Consider the following 21,152-nt stretch of genomic DNA (forward strand, 5'->3'; position numbering starts at 1 on the left):
GACTCGAGGAAGAGAGAGGAAGAGAGAGAGAAAGAGAGAGAGAGAGAGACACACACACACAGACCGACGGACGGACAGACAGACAGACATACAGACAGATCGACAGACAGAGAAAGGCGTGTGCGCCCGTACACACACACACACACACACATATATACGAACGCACGCACGCACGCACGCACGCACGCGCACATACACACACACACACTCACACACTCACACACACACACACACACACACACACACACACACACACACACAGACAAAGAGAGACACACACAGAGCGTAAGACTGAGAGACTTTGCGCGAGTGTGTGTGTGTGTGTGTGGGTGAGTGTGTGTTAATGCAAGAGAGAGAGAGAGAGAGAGAGAGAGAGAGAGAGAGAGAGAGAGAGAGAGAGAGAGAGAGAGAGAGAGAGAGAGAGAGAGAGAGAGAGTGGCCCAGTCGGTGATGGAGCGAGAGGCTAATGTTCTAAATTTTAACCGACGGGCAGAAACTGTCTCGACCGACAAAAGCGGCCGCACTATCAAAGAAGTGAAACACAGTGGTAAATGTGCCATAATAGGACAAAGAGCCTACCGATTTCGTGTAACATTTACCCAATCTCTCTCTCTCTCTCTGTCTCTGTCTCTGAGACTCTCTGTCTCTGTCTCTCTCTCTCGCAAGGTGTCTTTCGCTGTAAGGTTGGAGTCATTATAGGGGCCTCCTGGCCCTCATTTTATACGGATAGTTTCGAGGTTGACCATGGGCAGCGCCATCTTGTTGTGAAATACGTCATCAGTTTGTGTACACAGGAAGTTGTGACATCCGTCACCCTATGGGAGGGGTGAAGGCAACATTGTTCATCAGTAGAAAGTTGTGAAATCCGTCACCCTATGGGAAGGGTGAAGGAAAAATTGGTCATCACTGAGTTTGTGTAACACAGGAAGTTGTGACATACGTCACCCTATGGAAGGGGTGACGGCAAAATTGTTCAACAAAAACATCATTGGTCGAACTGTGCAGGGTCAACCGCAACAAACTCAATCCATTCAGACTTTGCTGTATTTGAGTGACTTATATACCGACCTTTTTATTACTGGTGTAGAAAAAAATCATGAACTAAAATGTTATTTATTTTCTAATGTAACATTTGTTTTACAAATGTGACCATGGTCTTTCAAACATACAGTGACATTAAACATTGTTATGTTAAAAAAAAGAAAAAAGAAAAAAAGCTTTTGTGCACAAACCAGGAAATATTACATTGTACATTTTACCTACAGGCCAAACCGTGAGTGTCTGTGGCAAAGCCCGACCCAGGAAATTGCACTGATTTTATTTTTAGATCAGTGGGAAATTGTCAAGAACAGGCGCTTGCATTTGGATGTGTCCATTGATAGTAGGTTTGGTTGTGATCAATCAGAATAATGTAGGAATACAAATGTATGACAGTTTGGTATGATGACATGTAATTCACATATGCTGAACTGTAATATTATACATGATATAATATTATTATGGCTGTTGCCATGACCATGAACCCCAAGAAAGGTTTAATGTTATGTAAATCAAAATACCAAAATCAAGCACCTATTAATCTGGTCTACGGCGCGGGAAGGCCTTCGTAAACGTTCAACGTTGGCCAATAATGATTTTAACAATGTTGTGTCGTTTTGTATTATGTTTTATTTTGTTGATCAATTGATAAATATGTCTTCCCAACATATCACAAATCAAACAGAAATAAAGTCTTAGACAACTACAATAATTATTGTTGCCGTCAAAACCATGCAAGGCCTCAACCCGGTTCTCACGAGATCAGTTACATTTTTTTCTCTCTCTCTCTCTCTGTCTGTATGTATGTCTTTGTCTGTGTCTCCCTCTGAGTCTCTCCGCTTCTGTCTTTCTATGTCTGTCTCTGTCTATCTGTGTGTGTGTGTGTGTGTGTGTGTTTCTCTCTCTCTCTCTCTCTCTCAGTCTCTCTCTCTCTCTCTCATCTGACTCTTGGCACACAGGTCAAAGCAGAGGTTAACTTGAGTGCACGTGTACCTTGCAGGAGGGGGTGAGGGGGTGAGGGCGGTGAACATGTGTCTCAAAGCAGAGGTTAACTTGAGTGCACGTGTACCTAGCAGGAGGGGGGGGGGATTTCTTGAATTAGCTGAGGACGGTGAACATATGTCGTTGTTTGCCGTTGTCATGAGAACAGTTACTTTTGTTTTGTTTCGTTTTTTCCTCCAAATTTTTGCATTTTCACAACAGGCTTTTCTGTTTCATCTCTCATACATGGTGTCAATTGGAGAGAAAAAACCCGGAACAAAACAGAAGTAACTTATCTCGTGAGAACGGTAGTGCACTAGGTTTGGGGAAAAAACACGACAGTACCTTATCTCTTTGTTTCAACCCGTATGGGGCCCTTTAACATGTGACAGACTGACAAATGCACCGAACCCATTTGGTTCTTCGAGAGAATTTTTCCGTGAAAACCTTTTCAGTGCCTCACGGTCAGTGTCATAAGAGCCGGCCATACCGGAAGGGATATAAGACCGTTTTCAGCGGATTTTCACACTGCTAAAACCTGACTTTCTTGCAGTTGCTTTGTCTGCAATGCCTTAGAACTCTACAAATAGTTAAGTTTTTCGCGTTTGTGTTGTAATTTGCAAGCAAACATCGTACATTGTAAAGTTAATCGACTTTGCTACAATTTGTAAAAACTAGGGCATTACCTGATACCAAAAACAATAACATAAATCCCATGCTGTTTTCAAATACAGCGTTTTGCTATTCACTTCAATATCAATCAATCAATATGAGGCTTATATCGCGCGTATTCCGTGGGTACAGTTCTAAGCGCAGGGATTTATTTTTTTATTTTTTTATTTTTATTTTATGCAATTTATATCGCACACATATTCAAGGCGCAGGGATTTATTTATGCCGTGTGAGATGGAATTTTTTTACACAATACATCACGCATTCACATCGGCCCGCAGATTGCAGCCATTTCGGCGCATATCCTACTTTTCAATAACAATCAAGAAATAACGAAGTCTTTTAACCACAATTTCCCAGATATTTACACTTTTCATTTTGTTTCAATTCACACCACAAAACATACACTTCGCCTTTTGCTGTTCAGTCTCAAGTCTAAATAATAATAGTATAAATCATAACTAATTTTCTTCACACCATCATAGACATAATGTTGCCTCACATGTTCTTTGTACGATCGTTGGTTTTCACAATAAATATTACATTACTGTACTTGTCTTCTTTTTCTTTAACAATGTCTTTCCAAAAACAAAACTCAAAGACCACACAAGCTATTGCAACCTACTCCTATCTCTCGTCTCTCTTCCTGGGTACAATGGTACCTAAGACTTACATTCAAATGCTTACATTTCCATGCTACCCACATTGTCAAAATACCAATAATTATTCAAAACAAATGTTAAAGGCACAGTGCAGCTCACAGCCTTCGTTTTGCGTTTTTGTTGCAGCTGAGTGCATTTACAGTTCAAAAATCCTCCTATGGTAGTAAAACACACCCAAAACTACCCAACGACGACATCTGTGAAGCTCGACAGTTTCTTGTTCACGCGAGTGCATAAATTAACCTAGTTATTACGTGGTGTTTGGTCGGAGTTCGATTCAACTGAGTGATTCCGGCCTCCATTTTGTTTTACACAAACTCATGATGACGTCTGACATAGTTTGCTAGTGACGTGTCTTTTTGTGCATGATGTGGTGATCTACCTGATCTAAATTTAGATCCAAAAATAGGTCAAGACCAGCCGGGTCCGAGTACGAAATTAATTCGTAAAAAAATCGCAGTTCTTGACTCTTTGGGTGCAAGTCAATGAAACTTGGTAGTTCTTCTAACGGATAGCTGCCTGAGGTATGACTAAAAGCCCCAGGGGCTCCGTGCACCTGGATTTGACAAGTTCAGTACCTACTACCTAACTTCATTTCAGACCCACACCCATTATTATACACACATTTCACATTTAAACCATTAGTCGGCCCCCTGTCGATATTCATCGACTAAGTTCCTTGTGATAAATACCGTTAAATCAGTCTCACTACACCCGTTCTGAAGTTTGCGCTGTAACCGTCCCAGTTTTTTCCCCTCTCAAATCGCGTCCATTATTCTTGGACAGGCATGGAGCGTTTGGCCGGTCTGTTTGGAACTATCAGCCACTATGGGTCCTCCGTATTGTGCCACAGGTGTGGTTGATAACCTCCAGATCTACATTTAAGCCTGCTCGCATATCCATGACGAGGCTGTTGGCCTAGTAATAAGCCGAAACGATTTTTGCATGATCATTCTACCCATCATAGTGCACCTGAATGACGCCTTTGGCAGAGAAGCATTTCTAGCTATGCACGATGACGTCACGTGGCACTTCATCCCTACTCGTGTTGACTTTAAAAAAACCACGTTCGGGTGCAAATTTAAGCTTCCTCATACACATAATGATTTTTCATCTTGTGGCAAACAGGGGGGGGGGGTGGTTCTCGTGGTTTCCGGACCCCCCCCCCACACACACACACACCCCAGCCTAAAAAATAAAAAAAGTAAAAATTGAAGAAAAAAGGGGAAAAAAGAAATACAATATTTTGTTAATTACTAATGCATGTTGCCGTAGGCTAGGCTGTAAAAGTTTTGTAGCAGACGACAAGTGTGGTCACACACATCCAGATCGGTCAATTGTCCTTGTTTTGATCCGAATTTGTAACTGTTTGGAAGGTGTATTACTGGGGTGGCTCAGATTGCACCAGATTGCTCCATTTTCCTAGTTTTTATCTAAACTTTTGAGTTTGAGTTTATTTATGCTTGACCGAGAAGCAAGAGCCACTTTCTCTTGGTACCGCATAATTATGCAGCGGTCAAATGCCGAAAGGGCCAGTGTTTCTCTGCGAGCTCGCTTCTGTACAGAACAAATTATTGTCAAACAAACTCGTAACGGCTACTCGAGAACTATTGACCAGCTTAATTTGCTCTTCAAGAACTGTTCCAAACACCGGTCCGACTGACCGAGTCATTTTACTGGTCACTACTGAAAAGGTACAAGCTCATTCCCAGCGCCTTAGTTTGTGTCACTAGTTACAATAACTTCAGTGTACTCCTATCGTGTTTTTATGTCATTGGAGGACATTTTTCAGAACAGTCATATCCTCCAGAAAACTGTCACACGATTCCTCATAATAATTAGGCCTATATGTCAACAGATGTTCACATCTTAATTCCAGGGAAAATTCTCCATTGGAACGCCGATTGATTTTGTTTACAATTCGTAATTTGATTTTGTTGGACATTGAATATACGCAACTTCACGACTAGCAAGAGAGTTCAGATACATGTCCAAGTAAAGAGGCTCTTTCCGGCCACCATGCATTTTTTTTAAGGATAAAAATTGCGTTGATGCATACTTACCAAAGAACCAGCAATAATATTACACATGTGTTTATTTTACCTTTCGAGGAAAGGCCCCTTTAAACGCACGTTATGCAATGCCGAGGGGCAGTGGTGAGTGCGAAAGTGTGTTTGTTAATCCCTCCTTCACTACCGCTTCCATGCCTCGTATCGACACATAAATTACTTCTGCCGTAGCGGCGATGCCACAGTCGCAAATAGCCGAGAGACGCAGTAGAAGAACGGGGACGGAGTTCTATGGTTCCAAGCCACTATATGGCACTAAGGAGATTACGCCACCATTTCTCTCAAAGAGTTTGCTTCTTATGAGGGGATCAACGCTCTTCACGGGAGCTGTTGGAAGCTAATGAAACGTAATGCGTTGGTGCAGCTCCGTATTACCGCCTACTGTCTTCGGTTGACAATAGTTGTCTCGGCCAGCCCAGACTGTCCCTACCGACTGTTGGGCTGGACTTGCCGTTCCCGTTCACAATCTCGACACTGATTGACGGACCTTTGTGACCGAGCCGATTTGACAATGGTGGGATATGATTTGGATTTGAAAGGAATCGATCACTGTTTGTTGGAAGATCAATTATAGACTGGCTGGGAAAGTTTTCTTGCTGTCCCAGGCCCCGCTGATCGAAAATAAATCACTGTTGAATGACGTAGCTGCCCTAGTCGGTATTCAGTTTGCTACTTTAAAGAAAGTTTGGCAATTTGGGAAAGAAAAAGAACAAACTGCCATCCAAAATGGCTGAAGTAGTTTTTGATTCCTAATGCTTACACTAAAATACCTGAGGGCAGAAGAGTGTAACTTTGAAGTAGTACCTTTATCAATCAGTTATTGCCAAGTCTTTTGGACAATTATCAGGCACAGGTGCGTGACTGATCAACGGTCACAGACATTGAAATTAGAACACAATTTGTTTTTGAATAAACGCTTAAGACACCACGAATAACAGAAACATGGAGGGGTGGTGGTGGTGGCAATCGTGGGAGGGGGGGGGGTTGGAGCGCAAGGCTTTTTGTCTTGTTCGAACCTCGATTGACAACAGGGACAAGGGGGCAGGAGAGGGATGGGGGTGGTAGATAACTATGTACTGTATGTGTGACACAGTATGTGTGAAACGGTGTGTGCGTGCGTGTGTATTTTTTCTGGAACTGTACACGTACGAACATACCAACTTAAGACTCAATCAAAAAGAAAAAGAAGAAACAAGTCGCGTAAGGCGAAAATACAACATTTAGTCAAGCTGTCGAACTCACAGAATGAAACTGAACGCACTGCATTTTTTCACAATGACCGTAGTCCGCCGCTTCTGCAAAACAGAGTGAAACTGACGAGCCTGTTCAGCGCGGTAGTGGTTTCGCTGTGCTGCATAGCACGCTTTTCTGTACCTCTCTTCGTTTTAACTTTCTGAGCATGTTTTTAATCCAAACATATCATATCTATATGTTTTTGGAATCAGGAACCGACAAGGAATAAGATGAAATTGTTTTTAAATCGATTTCGGAAATTTAATTTTGATCATAATTTTTATATTTTTAATTTTCAGAGCTTGTTTTTAATCCAAATATAACATATTTATATGTTTTTGGAATCAGGAAATGATGTAGAATAAAAGGAACGTAAATTTAGATCGTTTTATATCAAAAATAAAATTATTACAATTTTCAGATTTTTAATGACCAAAGTCATTAATTAATCTTTAAGCCACCAAGCTGAAATGCAATACCGAAGTCCGGCCTTTATCGAAGATTGCTTTACAACAATTTCAATCAATTTGATTGAAAAATGAGGGTGTGACAGTCAACCGGTAGCTAAAATCAAAGCATTTGATTATAATTCATTGATGATAACTGTTGGTGTCAGAAGGACGGGAATACCTATGCCCATAGCTTTTATCAGCAATTAGAAAATGTCGGTTCCTGATACTCCAGCACTTGGGTTTGCTGGCACTTTGGACTGAGTTCTTTCAGAAATTTCTGTTAGTGAACATATGGGGCGTGAAGCGGACATGAAGTCAGACACGGGGAAAAAAAGACCACAAGGCGTACCAGTTCTCTTGCGAGCGTGTCATAGGTTTTTGTTCATTAATACCATGTTGTAAAAGGTTTTCACGCCTACTCGTCAGTTTGAATAGCTTTGATTGTGCAGTGGGGAGCCATGACTAAGTCATTGTTCGTAGTGAATTCAAAATGCACAGCGCAGTGCGATCTACCGACACTGATTGTTCCTACCCTTGGCACTGGCTTGGGACCTAGGAACATGTGTCAGAGTTCACACTGACAATCAGTTACACGAATTCCAACAGAGCAAGGTGACTGTAGGCTCAATAAACCCTGCATCATATTTCACTCCCCCACCCCATCCCCTCTTGCAAAATGTCTGCGACATTCTTGGCTCGTGCAGTCTTATCGTAGGAGTCGATTTGCTCTTTTGTGTATGTGTCAACTATATCATCTACGATCATTTTGAAGTTGGGAGAAAAAATCGATTAGCACACATGAAATATGACTGATCGGGAAATCCCAGTATTTTATACTAATTGTCGCGCCTGTCTTAGTCTGTGATGTGTGTGTGTGTGTGTGTGTGTGTGTGTGTGTGTGTGTGTGTGTGTTTATGTTTGTGTGTGTGTGTGTGTGTGTGTGTGTGTGTGTATGTGTGTTTGTGTGTGTGTTTCGTTGTTTAGTTAGTTTTCTTCCTTTCTTGCAAAACATCTACAACAACAACATCAACATCAACAACAACTACAATAACAACAACAACAACAACAACAACAACAACAACATGTCCACGACAAGTGAGTCAAGACCACATTATGGAGGGAGGTGCAAAGCAACACAAAATGGGGGAAAACCTAAATGTAAAAAGAAGAGCTGTGAAACTGACTCATGCTGTCTAAAATACACAGCTTTCAATTAAACGGATAGACCAAAACCACACAAATATTCACAACGGGCGACTCGCACTCGCACTGTACGTATCGCACACAGGTAGACAGACAGACAGTCAGAGACGCTGAAACTGTATACATAGAAATGACAAGAGAAAAACTAAAGTATGCAGCCCTCTCCTGCCCACTCCCCAGGAATTTTGTGTGTTGAAAAATAGTAACCAACCAACTAAACTAACAACAAAGAAACAGACAAACGACACACAAAAAACGCACTCAAAACCTGCACAGCAAATGAAGTCAGCTACTTCAAAACATACTATACCACAATTGTGCAATATGCATGTTGGTGTAGAATAGAGGGTACAAAACTACCCATACAAAACACGCGTGCCAACAAAAAGCTGAAGTCAAGACGCCCTGCTTAGTCAAATACATACAGTCAGTCCAGTCAAACATCGGCATAAAGAGAGAAAGCAAAGGGCGTCAAGAAGACACCAACCCGATCTTTTCATCTACTGCAATAAACCTGACAAGAATCATATTCTTGCCTTTTTCTTTTCAAATTTAGAAAAGGTTTGCTGAAGGGGCTAGGAACGACAAGTATGAAAGTTAAAAGTGAATGCGCTGCATACACCTTTCTCCAGTTTGGTTTTTGGTCAATGATTCTATTTAGTACGAAATTCTTGCCCACTGAACGTTGCACTTGCAACCAAAGGTGTAGTTTTAAATGTTGCTTAAAATTGGCTGATATTTAATTCATACTGATAGTCGGATTTAATCTGTAATGGTGGTAGAAAACATGATAATGACGACGACAACGTTAATAATGACGTTTGACCGACGAGGGTTCGTTAATTGAATGGGGTGTCTGTCCAATCAATTACAATCACAGGACCTATTTTGGAAGGACTCCCTGATTTTCGTTTGTTGTAATGATATGTTTCTGTTTTAATTGTTGTAACCCATATTTTTGATATGGCTGGAAATAGCGTAATTTCATTACGTTTTCGTAGGCTAAAATTAGATCAGTTTCTCTATTCGTATAATCATATTCCTTGATCATCCGAGCGATTTTAATCAAACAATGACACAATGCCGCGCAGAGTCTACACAATCACATATCAAGAAATTAAAACAATTGATTGTGTCATTTTTGCACCGATCTTCAAAACGTTTGTTTGTTTGTTTGTTTGCTTAACGTCCAGCCGACCACGAAGGGCCATATCAGGGCGGTGCTGCTTTGACATATAACGTGCGCCACACACAAGACAGAAGTCGCAGCACAGGCTTCATGTCTCACCCAGTCACATTATTCTGACACCGGACCAACCAGTCCTAGCACTAACCCCATAATGCCAGACGCCAGGCGGAGCAGCCACTAGATTGCCAATTTTAAAGTCTTAGGTATGACCCGGCCGGGGTTCGAACCCACGACCTCCCGATCACGGGGCGGACGCCTTACCACTAGGCCAACCGTGCCGGTCTTCAAAACGTACCATTACCACTTTTTTGAAAAATGGCATCAGAAGAGGTAAAAGTGATCGTACCTCATCACAACAAACGTAAACCAGGGATTAATACCACTTCCAAAATAGGTCCTGTGATTGTAATTGATTGAACAGACACCCCATTCATTTACCAAACCCTCGTTTATCTGATTCTTGGCATGTCATCATATTCAAATTTCTGTATCATATGATTGATTTATCGATTTTTTTTCCACACTTGTCTGACAGGGGAGGCTACCGCTCCTTTCACAGCAGACTCTGCACCCGAGTTGTTGGCCTTTAAAGTCAACACCCGTGGATTGTAGAATTCTGTTTGTGATGGGGTCTGGTGGTTTCCGATTGTCTGTATGTTCATGGAAACCCTCGGGTTTGCATAACAGTTTTTATAGGGCTAAGAAATTAGCCCTAACATTTTCAATCCTGTTTGATTGCACTTCGCTTCCCAAGGTGATCGTAGTGTTTCGGCACACGGTTACATCTGGCGCTTGCGAGCAGGATGGGACTCGGCATGATATGTTCAGGTAATGGCATAATATGACCACTGAACATTTTTGTGCTTTTCCCATTCTGCGAACTTGGGATGGACAGTGGTCCCCCGGTTCGGAACTTCGGGACGAAGTTCATTTCAAACGGGGGCGATTGTGACAGGGGAGGCTACCGCTCCTTTCACAGCAGACTCTGCACCCGAGTTGTTGGCCTTTAAAGTCAACACCCGTGGATTGTAGAATTCTGTTTGTGATGGGGTCTGGTGGTTTCCGATTGTCTGTATGTTCATGGAAACCCTCGGGTTTGCATAACAGTTTTTATAGGGCTAAGAACTTAGCCCTAACATTTTCAATCCTGTTTGATTGCACTTCGCTTCCCAAGGTGATCGTAGTGTTTCGGCACACGGTTACACTTGTTTCAACACATTCTGAAAATATCACAGGCAAAATATTAGCCAAAATCTATTGTTATGGTCAATCGGTGTCCGATCTCTTTAAGCGACTTGTTTTATTCAGAGTGCAATGGTTCAATAGCCTTTTAATGCAATATGGACTGTCAGTAAGTGTCGTGACTGATTCCCTGTCTTGTCTTCCATGATCGAGGCTATTGAACACAATGCGTTAGCGTGATATTTCATTTCTTACGATCCTGTGTGCTGGTGTCAAGCGTTGTGTGCCCTGTGTGCCCACATGATCGTTGATTTGTGAAAATAATGCGTGATATGTCCGCTGTCGTGTATGTGTACAATAATTGTGTGTGTCTGTTTCAATACTTACCATCAGGTATAGGCGGTTTCGAGCAATTAAAACCAGGACATGTAGATTCGGACAGAGTTGTGGGAACAAGCGGTCAAGACGATACCCGCGCGTCCCTGAATAGTCTGGGTTTTTTTGATTTCGGAAAGTGCTGTGATAACTGTATCTCTTAATCTACTTCCACATGGTGCTCAGTTATGTGATACTTATCTATAAAAAGGCGTGTGTGTGTGTGTGTGTGTGTGTGTGTGTGTGTGTGTGTGTGTGTGTGTGTAATATAATTCGCTGACCATCAGATCTATGTTTATTGCATTTCATGTTTTAATTTGTTATCTTTTATTTTTACCAGCGACTGAGCGTTTAGAGCTAATTAGGCGAGACTTCGGATATGGCATCTCTCACTCCCCCCCCCCTCTCTCTCTCTCTCTCTCTCTCTCTTTCCCTCTTTCTTTCGTTCTATCTCTTTCTCTTTCCGTTTCTCTCTCTCTTTATCTCCCTCTCTCTCTCCCTCTCTTTCTCTCTCTCTCTCTCTCTCTCTCTCTCTCTCACTCTCTCTCGCTCTCTCTCTCTCGCTCTCTCTCGCTCTCTCTCTCTCTCTCTCTCTCTCTCTCTCTCTCTCTCTCTCTCTCTCTCTCTCTCTCTCAAGGAATTTGTATTTGTTGTCAAAACTCAAACATTATGCCAAATCTGAAACATTAAAAATGTTCGTTCATGCTCATATAATGCCTCATATTAATTTTGCTTCGACATTGTGGGATGGCTGCAGTGATGTTCACTTATTGAAACTCAATTCTTTGTACCGTCGTGCTGCAAAACTTATCCTGTATGAATCGCACATGTCTACAGAAATGAAGTTAAACAGCCTTAATTTCCTTCCCCTAAAAACCCACCTTGCATACAATAAGGCTGTCTTTATGTATAAATTAGTTCATGGTGATGTGCCCAGTTATGTGCAATCCTATTTTACACATGTTACGAAGAGGTATGGGTCTCAAAATTTACTTCCTCCAATTCCTCGTATAGATCTTTATAAATCCAGCTTAGCTTTTTCAGGATCATCTCTGTGGAATTCTTTGCCAATAGAAATCAAACGATCCGCATCCTTAAAGGCCTTTAAAAGGCAGTTGCACACACATTTGATCACACTACAAACTGCCCCTGATGTTTAGTTTCCATTGTGTACTCGGATAATGTATGCAATGCTCTTAAGTGTTTGTTTGTTTTTTAAATATTGTATATGTAGTTAATCTGAATGTGTAATCCCTTGTCCCCCTCCCCCTTCTTCTTGAAACTTTAGCTGCCTGTATATGGCCCTGTTCAGCAATACATTGCTGTACTTTTTAAAGAAATTTTAAAAAACATTTACGTTTGTTGTGTCTGGTTTTGTTTTATATGACTTTGTGAGTCCAATATTTTTTATGTTTATACTCGACCATTATTTTGATGTTTTATTAGTTTAATACTTTGATGAGGTATGTGTGCAGTCTTTGCTTTGTTTACAATTATTCTCTGTATATGTTCCAAGGACAGGTTGGAAGATTAGGCTAAGCCTAAAACCTTTATCCTTATGTAATAAAGTTCTGAGTTCTGAGTTCTGAGTTCTCTCTCTCTCTCTCTCTCTCTCTCTCTCTCTCTCTCTCTCTCTCTCTCTCTCTCTCTCTCTCTCTCTCTCTTTCAAGTAGTCCTGGACAGGTAGTTGGCAGGTACAGGTAGCGTACATTACACCTGGTGTTTACCTGCCCATTAGTCAAGGGGTGGGGAGCGGTTAAACCGCGGTTTGCATTGTTCCAACGTGTGTTCCGATCCACGGGTAAATATAGCTTCAATACACCTGACCTCAGTTTGTCCCTTCCTCTCAACTCTGTAAGTTCTGCTGTAGCTTATCAACATTTCAGTATGCATGTAGGCCTACGGGGAAGAATTCTCTTGAACCAAACTGGGGGTTTACTTTATAGTGGTTGAAAGCGGTGTCTTTTGGTGCATGTCTGTCGAAAGTCAGCCACCTATAATATGCTAAGTTGGCCAAACACTGCTGGCATTGTTTTGATCGCGGATTATAGTCGGCATGTCTTGGAAACGATGAATTGTGTGTTTAAATAATAGTGAATACCCTACTGGGTTATTTTAAGGTCAATCATACGACATGGGTCTTCAACGCACTGAAATTATAGATGTCTGTCCCTTCTGCTTGAAGTCGATAGTCAAATAACCAATTGATTTTAAGGGATATTATCGGTAACAATATCAAAATAAATTAAATCGGTCGATATTTTGTTTGCCGGTTTTCCTCTCGAAACATAATGAAATCCCTATGTTTGACTTGTAGGCGTCACACAGTGAGCGTCAGGTTTTTGCGAGAACTAGGATTCCGACTCGGAAAGAAATATTGGGTTTGGAATAGGCTCGCGCGATCACTGGTCAAAAGTTAATCACATTAGACAATCAGTTTTGAAAGTGAATCATCGATGTTTTCATGAATCTGCCAACTTTGTGCTGACTCGGTCCGAATGCCTGTCCAATATCCTTTCCACCAAAAAGCGGTTGTGCAAGGGAGGGATAACATCCCACCCTCAATGTCGTGTCGATGACTGGAGACGGAAATAGGTACAAGGGATGACACACGAGACAGGCGATAGTCCCTCGCCACGCTTTACACTCCCTACAGAAACAACGGCAAACAAACACAACAACAACAACAACAACAACACACCTGAGACCACTTGGTCGACGTACTGGTAATGTTTTCGTTTTGTAATTGATTTAACGTTTTTATTTTTATTTTTTATTTGTTTACATTCAGCCAATATTTGACTCAATCTTTTGTCGGGGGCAGTGTAGTTTTATCAGTTTTTGAATAGCTTCATTTGATGAAGTGATTTGTGCGTTTCCATTGAAGTCGAGGTGGCACTGTGGCGACTGCTTTTTGAAAACTATTTCTTCGAACTTTGTACCAAGTAGTCCTTGGACTATTTTACCTTGTTGCCTATGATTTCAATAAGGAAACTGTCATTCAAAATTATCCCAATATTACATATATTTATTTTAGTATCCCAGATTCCCCAAATAAGCATAATTTTGTGTTGATGCGGATAACCGAAGAAAGAGTGCCCATAGATTGTTGCCTTCCTCTTTCTACACATCACTGGATGAAGCTACCGTCGGTGTGTCCAGTGCCTGTGATTGACTCAATAGTTTATCAGGCTTTAGCGTTCTTGGTTGTAGTTGTTTTTACATTTAGTCAAGTTTTGACTAAATGTTTTAACGTAGAGGGGGAATCGAGACGAGGGTCGTGGTGTATGTGTGTGTGTGTGTGTGTGTCTGTCTGTCTGTGCGTGTGTGTGTGTAGAGCGATTCAGACTAAACTACTGGACCGATCTTTATGAACTTTTACATGAGAGTTCCTGGGTATGATATCCCCAGACTTTTTTCTTTTTTTCTATAAATGTCTTTTATGACGTCATATCCGGCTTTTTGTAAAAGTTGAGGCGGCACTGTCACATCTTTATTTTTCAATCAAATTGGTTGAAATTTTGGTCAAGCAATCTTCGACGAAGGCCGGACTTCGGTATTGCATTTCAGCATGGAGGCTTAAAAATTAATTAATGACTTTGGTCATTAAAAATCTGAAAATTGTAAAAAAAAATAAAAATTTATAAAACGATCCAAATTTACGTTTATCTTATTCTTCATCATTTTCTGATTCCAAAAACATATAAATATGTTATATTCGGATTAAAAACAAGCTCTGAAAATTAAAAATATAAAAATTATTATTAAAATAAAATTTCCGAAATCGATTTAAAAACAATTTTATCTTATTTCTTGTGGGTTCCTGATTACAAAAACATATAGATGTGATATGTTTGGATTAAAAACACGCTCAGAAAGTTTAAAAGAATAGAGATAAAGAAAAGCGTGCTATCCTTCTCAGCGCAACTACTATTTTTTTTATATTTTTTTTTAATTCTCTTTATTTATATAGCGCCTTATCCGAAGTTCAAAGCGCTTTATGCCGTGTGAGATGGAATTTTTTACACAATATATCACGCATTCACATCGACCAGCAAACCTCAAGCCTGTTAGGCGAATGTTCACCTTTCGCGGCCTTTATTCCAAGTCACACGGGTATTTGATGGACATTTTTATCTATGCCAAAAACAATTTTGCCAGGAAAGACCCTTTTGTCAATCGTGGGATCTTTAACGTGCACACCCCAATATAGTGTACACGAAGGGACCTCGGTTTTTCGTCTCATCCGAAAGACTAGCACTTGAACCCACCATCTAGGTTAGGAAAGGGGGGAGAAAATAGCGGCCCGACCCAGGGTCGAACACGCAACCTCTCGATTCCGAGCGCAAGTGCGTTACCACTCGGCCACCCAGACCACACCCCGCTCTTGTCAATTTCACTGCCTTTGCATCGAGCGGTGGACTGACGATGGCTACGCTCTTGCTGTAAAAATGCAGTGAGTTCAGTTTCATTTAGTTCGACAGCTTGACTATATGTTGTAATTTCGCCTCACGCGACTTGTTTATTCCTCTTCGTGCATAACAATCCTGCGCACACCCCTGATCTAATCTGTCATATCGCCGCTTGTCGATAATGGCGCCCAATGGCCCGGCACTCTCAAATAATAGCAGTGTTGTCTGGGTCGTTTCTCTCAGATTCCTCCGTTGTCTGTAGAATAGATCTGCAATATTTTGACAGTGTAGCTCTTCAAAGCTACAATCGTGCAAGGGATATCAGTTTTAATACTAATAGTAAGAGGCTGTCGATATGGATAGACAACGGTGGGTGGAAACAGGTAGACCTCTTTGTTCTGCTTATCTGAGCTTCCCGTCGGTCTCACCTCTTTTGTAAAAGCTTGATAGTGGTAAGTGCTCTTTTGACTCAAGTGATTTAGGAAACGGGGAGGGGGGGAGGGGGGGAGACGAGGGAGTGCACAGGCACAAGACCAAAATGAGAACAAAATATAAGAGTTTTTGTTGTTGTTAACTGACATCTGTTGAAAGATGATAGACAAGGACGATCACCTGACTCCGATTGGTGTCTTACCTAATCCGGTGATAGTGCGAGAAATACGATAAGATAAAGGTTGAGAGAGAGAGAGAGAGAGAGAGAGAGAGAGAGAGAGAGGTGTGTGTGTGTGTGTGTGTGTGTGCGCGTGGCTGCGTGTGTGTGTGTGTGTGTACGTGTGTGTGTGTGTGAAACTTGTGATTCCCGATAAAGACCCCTCCATTCAACGACCGATTTTCTGGACATTTTTAAGGTCGCAACTGGGAGGTTTTACTGTATTGAAATGAATTGGTGACGCTGTTTCAGAGATGCGCGCTGCTCGAGGCGTTGTTACGGCGCAGCAACTACACACAGTTCCAGTTCCTGTTCACCGTCATGCAGCCCTCCCTGCACCGCGACTTCATGTACACCGCGCACTCCCGCTTCCCGGACATCGAGTTCAAGCCCATCAGCACGCACATCTCTAGGGAACTCAAGGTATGGTAACAAACCCATCAGCACGCACATCTCTAGGGAACTCAAGGTATGGTAACAAACCCATCAGCACACACATCTCTAGAGAACTCAAGGTATGGTAACACACCCATCAGCACGCACATCTCCAGGGAACTCAAGGTATGGTAACAAACCCATCAGCACGCACATCTCCAGGGAACTCAAGGTATGGTAACAAACCCATCAGCACGCACATCTCTAGGGAACTCAAGGTATGGTAACACACCCATCAGCACGCACATCTCTAGGGAATTCAAGGTATGGTAACAAACCCATCAGCATACACATCTCTAGGCCGGGAACTCAAGGTATGGTAACACACCCATCAGCACGCACATCTCTAGGGATTTCAAGGTATGGTAACACACCCATCAGCATACACATCTCTAGGGAACTCAAGGTATGGTAACAAACCCATCAGCACGCACATCTCTAGGGAACTCAAGGTATGGTAACAAACCCATCAGCACACACATCTCTAGGCCGGGAACTCAAGGTATGGTAACACACCCATCAGCACGCACATCTCTAGGGATTTCAAGGTATGGTAACACACCCATCAGCATACACATCTCTAGGGAACTCAAGGTATGGTAACAAACCCATCAGCACGCACATCTCTAGGGAACTCAAGGTATGGTAACAAACCCATCAGCACACACATCTCTAGGGAACTCAAGGTATGGTAACAAACCCATCAGCACACACATCTCTAGAGAACTCAAGGTATGGTAACACACCCATCAGCACACACATCTCTAGGGAACTCAAGGTATGGTAACAAACCCATCAGCACGCACATCGCTAGGGAACTCAAGGTATGGTAACACACCCATCAGCATACACATCTCTAGGGAACTCAAGGTATGGTTACACACCCATCAGCATACACATCTCTAGGGAACTCAAGGAATGGTAACAAACCCATCAGCACACACATCTCTAGGGAACTCAAGGTATGGTAACACACCCGTCAGCATACACATCTTTAGGGAACTCAAGGTATGGTAACAAACCCATCAGCACGCACATCTCCAGGGAACTCAAGGTATGGTAACACACCCATCAGCTTACACATCTCTAGAGAACTCAAGGTATGGTAACACACCCATCAGCACACACATCTCTAGAGAACTCAAGGTATGGTAACAAACCCATCAGCACACCAATCTCTAGGGAACTCAAGGTATGGTAACACACCCATCAGCACGCACATCTCTAGGGAACTCAAGGTATGGTAACACACCCGTCAGCATACACATCTTTAGGGAACTCAAGGTATGGTAACAAACCCATCAGCACGCACATCTCTAGGGAACTCAAGGTATGGTAACACACCCATCAGCTTACACATCTCTAGGGAACTCAAGGAATGGTAACAAACCCATCAGCACACACATCTCTAGGGAACTCAAGGTATGGTAACACACCCGTCAGCATACACATCTTTAGGGAACTCAAGGTATGGTAACAAACCCATCAGCACGCACATCTCCAGGGAACTCAAGGTATGGTAACACACCCATCAGCTTACACATCTCTAGGGAACTCAAGGTATGGTAACACACCCATTAGCACACACATCTCTAGGGAACTCAAGGTATGGTAACACACCCATCTACACGCACATCTCTAGGGAACTCAAGGTATGGTAACACACCCATCAGCACGCACATCTCTAGGGAACTGAAGGTATGGTAACACACCCATCAGCACGCACATCTCTAGGGAACTCAAGGTATGGTAACACACCCATCAGCATACACATCTCTAGGGAACTCAAGGTATGGTAACAAACCATGGCGACCTCTGCTATGTAACAAACCCACCAGCATACACATCTCTAGAGAACTCAAGGTATGGTAACAAACCCATCAGCACGCACATCTCAAGGGAACTCAACGTATGGTAACAAACCCATCAGCACGCACATCTCTAGGGAACTCAAGGTATGGTAACAAACCCATCAGCACGCACATCTCTAGGGAACTCAAGGTATGGTAAAAAACTAGTCGGTGAATCTGTCTAGCTGTCCCGTACGTGTCTGTCTGTCTTTCTCACCCCTCTCTCTCTCTGTCTCTATCTGTCTCTCTCTGTTTCTCTGTCTCTCTGTCTCTCTCTGTCTGTCTCTGTCTCACTGTCTCTGTCTCTCTCTCTCTCTGTCTCTGTCTCTCTCTCTCTGTCTCTCTCTCTCTCGTGGCAGGCCTGGTCTTGATGCGTAACTTGATGCTGCGGTCGAATTATGTAGTTGAATGTATGTAGATTTCAAATCCCCCCCTCTCCCCCCCCCCCCCCCCGTCCCCAGAAATTCTAAATTGATGTGGCAATATTTAGGGTATCTTAATTTATGAAAGCAAGGACACTATTTTTGTCCTTACTTTAATTGAGTTGTAATTAAGTTATCTTGCAATATGACCTCTGCAAAATGCAGGTGAACAAATCAACAGAGGGCAAATCAACTTCCCCTTTAGGAGCATAGCTACTTCGAAATCTGTCGCACAATGAAGTCCTTCTGTGTTGCACGTGTATTGTTCGGAGAGTAGTTCAGTCTATTTGACAGTCTTGTCAGAAATTCTCGTTTGAGGTATGAAATTTACGAATTTTTGAATACACGTTTAAAAAAAATCCTGATGTTTAAGAATATTTTCCAATAAATCATTTTTGTTGTTGTTGCCATTTGTAGGACAAGCTGTCGCGACTGCGCCTGGACACGTTTCACCGCGTGAAGAGCGCCTATCTGCAGGACGACGGGGGAGGGAGCTCCGTCAAGCTGCCAATCATCGACACTCCCTCTGCACGAACTGCTCGATTCCTGCGAAGAAGGTCAGTTCAGCCAAATAGATCAGCTCAGCCAAGTAGGTCAGCTTAGCCAAATAGATCAGCTCAGCCAAATAGATCAGCTCAGCCAAGCAGATCAGTTCAGCCAAGTAGGTCAGTTCATCCAAATAGATCAGATCAGCCAAGTAGGTCAGTTTAGCCAAATAGATCAGCTCAGCCAAGTAGGTCAGTTCATTCAATCAATCAATCAATCAATCAATGAGTCTTATATCGCGCATATTCCGTGGGTACAGTTCTAGGCGCTCTGCAGTGATGCCGTGTGAGATGAAATTTTATACGGCCAGTAGATTGCAGCCATTTTGGCGCATATTTACCTTTCACGGCCTATTATTCCAAGTCACACGGGTATAGGTAGACAATTATTAACTGTGCCTAAGCAATTTTGCCAGGAAAGACCCTTTTGTCAATCGTGGGATCTTTAACGTGCACACCCAATGTAGTGTACACGGGGGGAGGTTCGGACACCGAAGAGAGTCTGCACACAAAGTTGACTCTGTGAAATAAATTTCCGCCGAACCTGGGATCGAACTCACGCTGACAGCGGCCACCTGAATACAAATCCAGCGCGCTACCAAATAGATTAGCTCAGCCAAGTAGGTCAATTGAGCCAAATAGATCAGCTCAACCAAGTAGGTCAGTTCATCCAAATAGATCAGCTCAGCCAAGTAGGTCAGTTCATCCAAATAGATCAGCTCAGCCAAGTAGGTCAGTTGAGCCAAATAGATCAGCTCAGCCAAGTAGGTCAGTTGAGCCAAATAGATCAGCTCAGCCAAGTAGGTCAGTTTAGCCAAATAGATCAGCTCAGCCAAATAAATCTGTTGAGCCAAATATATCAGTTCAGCCATGTGGGGCAGTCCACCATCCATACAGAATGATCATCTCCTGCTCTTTCCCGTTGGCCATTGAAATTGTTATGTACAAGGAGAATGCCTGTGCACGCTTCGCACGGAGCAGTTCACCGAGTTTTTGTTTGTTCGTTCATGGGCTGAAACTCCCACGGCTTTTACGTGTATGACCGTTTATACCTCGCCATTTAGGCAGCCATACGCCGCTTTCGGAGGAAGCATGCTGGGTATTTTCGTGTTTCTATAACCCACCGAACTCTGACATGGATTACAGGATCTTTTTCGTGCGCACTTGGTCTTGTGCTTGCGTGTACACACGGGGGTGTTCGGACACCGAGGAGAGTCTGCACACAAAGTTGACTCTGAGAAATAAATCTCTCGCCGAACGTGGGGACGAACTCACGTTGACAGCGGCCAACTGGATACAAATCCAGCGCGCTACCGACTGATGTTCAAATGCTTTTAGCTCACGCCAGTTTTCTCCTTGAGACAACATTCGATTTTAGCACTGAAAGCATGAATAATCATGCTGACATGTTCTGAGGCGGGAAGTTAGCTAAAACCAATGTCTCCCCCTTCGTTTTCTCAGTAATCATATTATTTTTTTCTTTGTGCAAAATATTTGACTAGACCAAGACAATGCATGTTTACCAACGTCCAGGAAGAGAATTATCGTTCACTCGAAGAACACCCGTGACATTAAAAATCAACAAAATAAACAGCCTCTGTACCAATATCCTCTCTACGTTATATTCCACGTAAAACCTATGCTTCTACAGTCCCCGCAAGTCGCGCACCAAGTCTCTGGCCAGCAGACCGTGGCTGACCAAGTCACTGACCATGACGTCCAGTTTCCAGAGTGTGGGCAGCGAGGGCATGATGACCGACAGGATGTACCCTGACTCCAGCAG

At 42.6% G+C, this 21,152-nt stretch overlaps 1 protein-coding gene across 1 annotated transcript in view; it reads left to right on the forward strand.

Moving 5' to 3' along the window:
• Positions 1 to 21,152, forward strand: part of LOC138961210 (beta-TrCP-like) — a 34,615-nt gene that overhangs the window by 1,487 nt on the left and 11,976 nt on the right. The window contains exons 2-4 of the mRNA XM_070332810.1: positions 16,370 to 16,540; positions 19,242 to 19,381; positions 21,021 to 21,152. Coding sequence (XP_070188911.1) covers positions 16,370 to 16,540; positions 19,242 to 19,381; positions 21,021 to 21,152 — 443 coding nt within the window. The remainder of the gene's footprint in view (positions 1 to 16,369; positions 16,541 to 19,241; positions 19,382 to 21,020) is intronic.

Source organism: Littorina saxatilis, linkage group LG3 (genome assembly GCF_037325665.1).
Source record: "Littorina saxatilis isolate snail1 linkage group LG3, US_GU_Lsax_2.0, whole genome shotgun sequence".
Classification (NCBI taxonomy): domain Eukaryota; kingdom Metazoa; phylum Mollusca; class Gastropoda; order Littorinimorpha; family Littorinidae; genus Littorina; species Littorina saxatilis.